Source organism: Atta colombica, unplaced genomic scaffold (assembly GCF_001594045.1).
Source record: "Atta colombica isolate Treedump-2 unplaced genomic scaffold, Acol1.0 scaffold222, whole genome shotgun sequence".
Classification (NCBI taxonomy): domain Eukaryota; kingdom Metazoa; phylum Arthropoda; class Insecta; order Hymenoptera; family Formicidae; genus Atta; species Atta colombica.
In genome coordinates this window covers 382849-393728 of record NW_017259319.1, presented here as the reverse complement: position 1 = coordinate 393728, position 10880 = coordinate 382849, and the positions used below count along the sequence as shown (strand labels likewise).

At 29.1% G+C, this 10880-nt stretch overlaps 1 protein-coding gene across 1 annotated transcript in view; it reads left to right on the top strand.

Moving 5' to 3' along the window:
- Positions 1–10880, top strand: part of LOC108687962 (neuronal acetylcholine receptor subunit alpha-7) — a 252606-nt gene that overhangs the window by 73393 nt on the left and 168333 nt on the right. The window contains exon 2 of the mRNA XM_018194009.1: positions 460–599. Coding sequence (XP_018049498.1) covers positions 460–599 — 140 coding nt within the window. The remainder of the gene's footprint in view (positions 1–459; positions 600–10880) is intronic.

Genomic DNA, 10880 nt, shown 5'->3' with positions numbered 1-10880 from the left:
TATATATATATATTGAAAATAGATTTGTGTTTTAATCCGATTAAATTTATAATATATAGAAGGTTAATATATAGAGTGTTATCAATTATTGATTGCGATCCTAATATGTTTGTTGAAACCGAGAGGAAAATTGCATGCAGCTTTTATCAGTATTAAAATCTGCGTAAATAATTGTTTTTTGATGCGAATTGCTGAGTATTTGAGAACAAAAAAAACAGCGAAAAACTAGGAAAATGTTCCCAGAATTGTTTATTCTGCTCACGTAACAGAAATAATTAAATTGCCTTCTATCATATATCTTTTGCGACAGAAAAAGACTGTTGTTGACGAAGTGAGAATCTTTCTCTCATATCTATTCATAAATATGCTTTGATAAGGGTCGTGATTATTTGCGACTTACCCTCCGGAATAACGTACGAAGCTTGATTGACATTCGATTTTTCTCGTTCTTTATCGCAGAAAGCCTTTGCGGGCGTCACGAGAAACGCTTACTGAATCATCTGCTGGCAAATTACAACACCTTGGAGCGACCGGTCGCGAATGAAAGCGAACCACTGGAGGTGAGGTTTGGCATCACTCTGCAGCAAATCATCGACGTGGTAAGTTATCAAAACAATTCCTTTGTCGCATATTTTAAGTGGCCCTTAACTTATATTATTTATACAATATTTATTGATGCTCTCTTTAATGGAATCCTAAATTGAAGAATGAACTTTGACATTGTTGTTGTACTGACACATAGATTTTATAACACATACGATTACAATACGTACGATTTACGAAATATCGACAGATTGCTACATATTACATCAATGTTGTAACATGTAATTTTCACGCAATCTTTTTTCTTATACTCAAGCTTTTAGGTTTATTTCTGAAAAAGTATTTTTTTTTTTGTGTGATCCGAGTACAACTTTGTCCGTATGAAATAAAACTTTATTTGAAATATATATTACAAATTGATGTCAGAAATTGATTGCAAGACTAATTTTCTAATTTTTATTCATATAAAATCATATTCGATCCGAGCTGTGTTATTATCTATATTTTTAATTCTGGAGAATTTTTTTTACATCTGTTAAAGTAATATTATACATAAAAATGATATAAAAATTATTATGCGTTCGATCGATAAAACAGACGACTTTAGGATCCTCTTAAACAATTCGAAACAATCTCAATATAATCTCCTAACGATATTATCCAGACAATTAATATTGTATAATAATATTGACTAGGAGTCGCTTTAGATATATTATACACAAAACACACACATATCTCAGAACACATTTACTTTAATATCATTATTGAAATCGTTATATCGATTATTTTAATACATCATGATTAAAGTCAAAATACACATTTGATTAGTTGAATATGTAATATTGCTAACATTGATAGCACATAACAACATATAAAACATATTTATAGATATATAGATACAAGTATTTAAATTGAAATCTTTTTATACCTATCTATTTAGATAGTACTATAGGTACGATAATGTAATTGTAATGTAATTTCTGCTAGAGTATCTAAGATACTTTTGAGATTCCAAGATTTCCAAAAGTATCTAAGATACTTAGATACTTTTGGAAATCTAGATAATTAAATATCTTTAGCGATTAAACTTAATTTACTTTTGGAAGTATAATATCTAGATATTTAAGTACTTTGGTGGAATTGCATATCATACCTAAGTACGGAGATCTCAATTTAGGTAATTGTACTTATGTATCTAGGTATGTTTCAACACTGCATATAAAGTTGGTTATATTAGCCATAGTTGCTTATCGTAAGCATAGTGAAGATTAGATCCACGAATTCGCGGATGTCAAATCTTAAAGGTGAATATCCACTATGAAGCAACTATTCTGCAATCTCCGTGTGAACTCTCGAGATAAGAAGCGCCAAGATTAGCCGCGCAAGTTTTTGCACGTCAAAATATCGGGCTTATCTAAATGAGAGTATAGTTAAGCGAGGACGAATGAGGTAAGATTGCATTACGTTCTCCATCTTCGCACTCCTCTCACCGTGGTTATTTATTTTTTTTTTCCAGCAGCATATACAACATATATTATGTACGTACTGTCTATATACGCAGTATATAATGCAACGTTACGGGTATATAACGCTACGTTCTTAAGAAAAGATCTGAAAACGCATTCGTGGTAAAATACGCTAACAAAACAAAAAAGAATTCAGCGTACAGCCGTTCATTTTGTATTAAAAAAAAATTTTGTTCTACGAAATGTTACGTAAGAAGCTCACTGAATTTTTTCACGAATTATTCATGAATTCCGAAAAAAAAACAAATGAAATTGTAATTCAATTTTACATGAAAACTAAAAATTATTACGTGCACATTCTCATTCGGGATATATTGTATTATAGACAAGAAACAATTCGAGTTGAAATGTTTCGATTTGGATGAGAAGCACGTCGGATGTCAATTCTTGGCAAGAAAAGAATACATATATTTTCTGTGTGTACGGCAAAATATTAATAAATCCTATCTAAATAACTTTCCGTTCGTAGCAATCGTACATATTAAATTTTCATCGATTGCGACATCGTGTATATCTTTTTCGTATCTTGATATTTTCTGATGCATGCATATTATATCGATCAAGCTTGAAATTGGAAGCGTATTGAATGATCCCCGTAGACCAGTTGAAAAATAAGTCGATAAGAATCGTTCTAGTTGTGAGCATTATCGTGATTCGTATATAAATAACATACCGATTGATTAATATTTGATGAATATAACGAATGGACAACATCCAAATGTGCATTAAGAATTTACGATGCGGGAGTTTTTTCCCCGATCCCCGATTACAATTATAAATGGACTGGGAGAAAGTATGTCGAGATACTTGCAATCCACTTCGGTTCCACCAACCTGACGGGAATAATATATAGCTGGGATTAAAGAAACCGATTGGAGGTGTTTCCTCTCAAAACATCCTTATGGTCAGAGTTAACGGCCGAGGGAATATATCCGTCACGCTGAGCCTCTTTATACCACAGGTTTCTGATATACGTTTCACTTGCAACGAAGACTGTAAGATTTTACAACGTTTTATGTACATCCTTCTCAAATGCTTCGCCTTCATTTTGAATAATAAAGTTTATTTAGATATTTTTCTTACTATTTATCTCAATATGTCTTAATATGAATATAAATGTAAGATTGACGCGACTTAATTATAAAAGTACAATACATATTGTTTACAGCAAACGCGAGCCGCGCACATGCCGTGCATGTCGTCGGAGCATTTCTTTTATTTATTCACAAAGGATATGATTATCCGGATAACATGAGCCTTTATCTTTCTTATTCGGTTTCATGCCATCATCATTATTATTATTATTCTCATTGTTAGAGTTATATTCCGCCATAGCTTTTCCTTTAGAAGTTCATACAATCTGATATATTTTCTGTAAAAACAAAAGACCGCTATGTGTTCTGGACATTAAGAGCACAGACATTTCCAGAGCGAACTCTCTTTCTTCTCTCTAGTAGCAAAACATATTCCATTACAACCCCTGCTTGCCACCCTTACGTCGTCGTTTCGCTAAGTCGCATCACTCAACTCACTGTGCTTTTTGCTATTGCCCTTTTCAAAGTATCGTTGCCTTTGGAAACGAAGGCTGTATCTGTAGTTTTCTTATTTGGTGTGAGATGCAACAAGAAATCCGGCAACGTTAATGAATTAATTCATAAATCTTACAGTGCAAAATTTTTCTATTTCTTTCGAATAAAAGCCGTGAATTATTTTCTTTATATAGTTCATGCAATAATTAACATTATAATTCGTCATTTAATATTTTACAATTAAAATGTACATGATATTATTATTATTATTATTATTATTATTATTATTTTACAAATTTCACTGTTTATTTTTTAAATATTTATTTTTATATTCTACCTAATAAAAAATTTAGTAATATGTAAAATGTACTTTAAATATTTATTTCGTTATCACTCTTATCGATAAATAATTAAATTAAAATAAATGTTAAACAAAAATATTAAAGCAACTTTTAAAAATTATATTAAAAATATAAAAATAAAATAAATTTTGGTATTATTAAATAGCGATTATGTTATGTTTCAAAATTTGTGGGATTTAATCAGTTTGTGATGCAAATAAAGCCAGCATTGAATTAATCGTATTAAGAATATTAATATCTCTATGTTTAATTAATGCATTAATGTAATATTCACATAGGTACGTAAATAAAAATAAATCGAGCAATATTGTATATTACACAATTATTATGGATAAGCGTCACGTTATTCATGATCGTGAAACATAAACAATACAGTTACGAGGTGAATTCCTTTGATGACTAATTAAGAAAATTGAAATCCATTGATATTTCATCTAACCTTAGATCATAGATAGGGACTAATAATTAGTATAATTTCTATTAGAGAAAGAAACATACCTTTTAGCTATTTCTCTTTTTCATAGTATACTGGAAATGTATAATATGTTGTGCATATCTGTTAAGCACATTAAAATTATATCAAAATTAAAAATAACATGGTGATCATTAAAATTGTGTTGAAAATAAAGTATTATATTATTTTCTCCTTTTGACCGTTTTTGTGATTAAGGTCAGATATTTAAGACTCAATTTTACTCGAGTTATTATATAAACCAGTTTACAAGTATCAGCATGAACGCATTAACCATCGAAGGGAAAATATTTCTCATGGAATGCTTCTACAATATAGGATGCAAAAACTATACAGAAGTGTATCATAGATTCCATAATAAATATGGATCAAGCAAAAGAACACACAAAAGACACCTTGCGAAGTTTCAAATTTTATGAAATTCTATATACACATATAGATTATGTAAATAGATAAATTTAGAAAATATTAGTTAGTGTGAAAAAACGGGATGAAATTATTATTTTTAGGGAACGTTTTTAATTACTTTTGTTATATTTCCAAAATAATTCAAGATATTAAAATATGTTTTGTAAAAATTTTATAATAAAGTTATCACTATTCACTTACATTAAAAATATTTTTAAGTTTTTTTATTTTGTAAAATTTTGAATGTCTTTCTTTCGGCGGTTAATGTGCTCATAAACTGGCTTGTACAAATGAAATTGATGAGTTTTAAATCCTGATACTAATCAGAAAAATGGTCACCTAAACGAAGGAAGAAAAATGTAACAGTTTATCTCTTTTGTTTTACTTACAACATACTCCTAATGGTTACTCTATATTGTGACAAAAATAGACGGAGACTTCTTTATGAAGGATATGGAGCTTTTCACACCAAGAATTCCTGTGAATATTGAATTTCACATCCAGAATTCCGGGTATTTAAAAAAAATACATTAATTTTTGACAAATTTAAAAAATTTTGAGTAATTTAACAAAAAACAGTATCTGGCTAGGGTATATATGTAGAACATATGTCGCACATACAACAAAAGAGATAAAATATTTGTGTTATTTTGAAATTATTCTCCTCTCCTCGTTTGGATGAGGTATTCTATACCTAAAAAAAATCAGAAGTGTCCGTTTCTTCTAATAAAACACGAAATAAATTTTTTTTTAAACATAAAATGCAGATAATTAAAAAAAGTATGTAAATAAAATTTCATAAAATTGTAGGAAGAGATAACCTTGGCAAAATATGTCCAATAGTATATGTTAAGCATGCGCAAAACATATTTCCGCACTCTTCTGAAGAGAGAAATACAGACAGTTTTATTTATATTGCCAGTCTATACTCTGAAGTTTATGATCAGCTGCATTTATATGAATTCTTACGAATTCGAATTTATACAAATGACAGCTAATCAATTACATTTATAATAAATAGATATGCACTGCAAATCTGCACTGATTTCAAAAGAGCAATGATATATAACCCTTAAATTAAATAACATTTTGTTATTTTTAACTTTCATGCATATATATTAAAATGTAAATCAATTCATTTCAATGAAGTGTTTCAAAGCAAATAATGTTTTAACGTAAATAAGTATTAATGTATGCACTTAGTAAATGATAAACTAAATTTGAATCAAATTTAATATATTTTTTTTTAGTTAAATTATTTAACTCCATTTGTTTTATTTAAATTAACAATATATTGAGTAGGAACATTGGCGATCTATAGAAATGATTAAAAATAACTCAATTGGATATAATTTGACATTATAAATTTAACAGTGTGCGCGTCCCTATAGAAAAGTACGCTGTAAAGTGAGAAGGAAAGAAGAGGATTTATAGGAAGAGGATTTATGCTTGTCTTTTTAGCATCTCATTGGTAATTTTGTCTTCTGCTAAAATTAAATTACCGATGAAACACTAGCAAGATAAACAAAATAAATGCTTTTATGTAGATTATCTCTTTATAGCGAACGCATATTTTTTTATGCGATAACACTTAGTTTATTATGTCGATGTGACTAACGAAAAGAGTCGATAGTATAGCTTTATTTAAAAAATATCGCTGAATTCTATATACTTGTATGTGTTCCTATGTATGTGTTTAATATAAATCCGGCATCTTAATTAATGCAAAAGAATTCAGAAAAGTTCTCAATGAAGAACAAGCTACTAATAAAATTTTGTCTTTGATTTCTTTAATTTGTATGCAAATGATCTACCTAAAAGTCTGTATATTAATTTTAATTGAAAATGAATTTGACATAATTTAATCTTAATTTGAATTTATCCTTTATTAAAATGGCACTTCACGTAATTTAATAAATATTGAAGTATCAACCAAAAAAAGTTCTTCATTAATATATTAAATTTAAACTTTCATTTGATGTTGGAATTGGAAAGCGAAATTTTTCATAAAAGCGGAGACCCTTTAATTGGTCACATAAGTAGAAAAGTTTATAATGGTAGAAACTTAATTCCATATGTTGGATAAATAATCAGAAAACGTGATGGCGAAATAAGATCAACAGAACTTTCGACATTCGCAGAAGTCGTAAGATGAAACTAAGCACGTTTTTGCGTTGAAGAGCATGAAACAATACTATTATTTACGCGAAAAATATTAACTCTCGAAACTGTTTTATTATTGCATTATAAATACGAATGTTTATGATAATTACTATAAATGTTATATCGCGCAGGTTTTTTCGCGTCTTCGACAATACATTGAAATATAATATCGCAAACAATGGCTACACTTTTCTTAATTTCGTTTCCAAGTTCTTCAGCGTACTATAAATTTTTTATGTTTAATGGTAGGTCATAAACATTTGGTCACGGTTTTTTCTATTCTCTCTCTTCTCATGGCCGATATGACGTCGAGTCGCACTACTTTGATTTGATTCACTTCTGCTGCAATTGAGTGAGATGTAATCGAGAGACACATCTCCTAGTCTCACAGAAGGAGATATTTTCATTGTATTTTCAGTTCTCTTACTGTTTTTCTATTTATTGCCGTCAAAATATAATATATTATTTATTATGAAATCTATAAATTGTACACTTTATAAATAAAAATAGTGAAAAATAATATCGAAGCATAGTCCAAATATTATGTGTTTTCGTGCTTTCTTCTTTAAAATGCGAGAAAATGTAAAATAACAGAATATATAGCGATTGTAAATTATTAGTGACAGGTTCAAGGTTTTGCTTATGTAATGCAACACATATGCAACTTGTGCATTATACGGTCAAAATACACGCGTCGTCGAACTTTTTGCATCGCACGACACATTCGATCGATTAATCATAGTGTATATTGCAGGAACTCCTGTTCCGAAACGGTCTCGCATTTCTACTTGACGAATGTTTATGTACTTTGTCAGCGCCTGATGACGTTAATTATCTTGATTAATCACTCTTTTAATGTAATCTTTAATTAAGATTTCTTGCTTCTCTCTGTGAATAAACGTGTAACGGTATACAGAGGTAAGTATTTATTTAAACGGCTTGAACGGCTTCTTTCATGAACGATCTTCGCATACAGTAAAATTGATAAAAATTCAATCCGTAATATATTTCATTCATAGAGAAACGAAAGAAATGCAGTATTCATTGTTAGCTATCATTGTTAGTCGCGAAATAAAACTCTTGGACTTTCATCGATCAGAAATCGCACATTTTGTGTATCTCCGCAAATTCTATCGAATAATGTCGACGTCACGGAGAATCCGTATGCCAATTTCGCATCATTTTAGACGGCAAAGCGAGCTGTAAAATTCGCACTTTTTATTCATTCTGCTTGCCGGATTTCGTTTTGAGCTGAGCTCAGCGCGTGTGATAGATTGTTATATCATGTCGACAGTTGTAACACAAAATATGTTACATATAAAACATCCAACTGAGTAAAACACTGTCTGTTACGAAAAACTGAAGAATTTATAGACGTTCCGGAAAAATTATTTTTATCTGAAAATATGTATATTTCTTTCACTTTTATTCTAATCAAGGAAATTGGTTTTTATTTATTTATTTATTGTAAACAAATCTATTTAAAACCAAGAAATATTTTGCAATAATTTTGTTAATATCAACTATGATCATCTCATGATTCACGATATAATTTATAATATCACTTGTAATTTCATTTGCTTTTAAAGTCGACTACGAGTGATGAACATTGCACTATACCGTAAGTTTTTAGTCTTTGTCGCAAGGTGCAATTATGTTGCGCCAATGAGTCAGTCGTGACAAAACGCGTCCGTGTTACTCATACATAAAGAACGTTGACGTAGCGAAAGCGGAAGCGCGCCGCGAAAAGACGTGACTGCAAGAGAAATGTGCGAGTCGTACGACTGCTATCTTTGTCACACAAAATTCTCGTCATTAAGTTTCATACAATAAGAAAAAAAAATTTGACAAAAACTGGAATCATTTTCTTTCGAGTTTATTTATTGTGCTTTTTCTAAAAGTTTATCTCATACAAGTTCTTTAGTCTCTTTCACGAATCACAACAATATAAACAAATCGAAAGTTACTAGTCACAAATTTAAATTTTTTTAGATTACAATTTTACATTTAATGCGAAATATAATTTTGTTGATGATAAAACCAAATTTTTGTTTCCTTACTGAAAACATGTATTTTTCAAATACAATTTTACAATGATACAAACTTGATTGAATATTATTTCGAATTAACGAGAAGATTGCAATTTAAATTTGCACCTTTTATAATTCTCAATTCTTAACTTTTCAATTTAATTAATTTTTAAAATTAAATTTTGCAATATTTTCTACAATTACTCGAGTATGTATATTGTAATATAAGCGATGAAGTACTTATATAAATTATTATATTAGTATAGTTAAATATGTTAGCCAAATATAGCAACAGATTTTGATTAAATTAACAAACAATATGAAGAACGCATCTGCACAACTTATAATCACATCTTATTATTTTTCGACGTCATACATTTTTTGCGAGAGAAGATTTTCAAATATTTACTGCTCTCTCATGCACTCTTTTCGATCTTCTCAAAAGATACTCACTAATTTATTCTCATTTTATATCGTACAGTAACGCGAAACGCGCCTGGAGAATTCAATTAATACGAGTGGCTATAGGAATATGGCATTTGTTTGTCGGTGCCGAACGATGCCGAAAACACTATTTTGTTTTGTAAATTACTTCGATAACATAGTGAGATGACAATTCTTTTCAACCGACTCAGTTAAAACCACCAGAGAGAAAATTTACAGCCAGCAATTCACCGTTATTGATTATCTTTTTCTAAGCAGAAATTCTTATTCAATTGAATCGCATTTTTCTGTCGTTCCTTTTTCCTTTGTCCACGATCCTTCAGAGTTTTCTTAGTGCCGCATATTTTATATACAATCTGACCGGATAAAGCAATTGTAAGATTTCTCGCTGTAAAGAAACGTTCAGCGCGTACATTATAATCAAATATTTTCTGTTTAAAAATCTCTATTATAACAGCAATTTTATATAACTTATAGCTTCTAATTTTAATTTATGTCTTTGCTTAATGATGAATGAACTTTTAATTAAATTATACAACTATTCCTAATTATGTTTCATATCTATATTGCAACAATTCTGATCTAATTTGTTGTACTAAAATTTTATGTTAATACACAATATGAATATTCAAATAATATGATTTTGTTAGTGCTTTTTTACGTGAGCATAATACATGTTATCGAACGCGCACTAGTGAAATTAAATCACACGTTCAACTCATTTTGTGAATAAATATTTGCCATATGCATGTACTGTTTGCTCGCATCGAGTGCAACGTATGACTGAGTTTGTGCGTCAACGTGCGAATGGGATAGATAGGGTAAACTCGAATAAGATGGCCATAGTTTTTTAAAATAAAAAAACATACTTTTATTTTCGCGATAAGTTCTTTACAGATTTTAAGACACTTCTAATTAAATTTGAGAGAGAATTATTATTAATTCAGATTGATTGTGTTTTGAAAATTCGAAACAAATCGGCATGCATATTTCTAAGACAAATTGATTTAAAATACATATATGGGATGTAACTAAAGTAAGGGCGTAATAAACTTCGGGGCCAAGCTCCCCTCCATACTAAATATGAAAAAAAATTCATATGAATGTATGTCCGCAAATTCACTGTTACTGAAATATAACTCACAATGTTTATTAATATGAGAAAATAAAAAAGTAATATTTATTATTATTTAATATTATTTTATATATATTTAATAAGTAGAGCTTTTCGTATTTAATTGTGTGTGATGTGTTTATATAATGTGTTTATATAATCTTGTTTCTAGTTTTATTGTTTGTTTTTGTTTATTTTTTAATATATTTGATGTATACATATAATTTCACTAAAGCTTAAAATAAAATAAATATTATTACCGAAATTAAAAAAAAATAATTAATAGAAA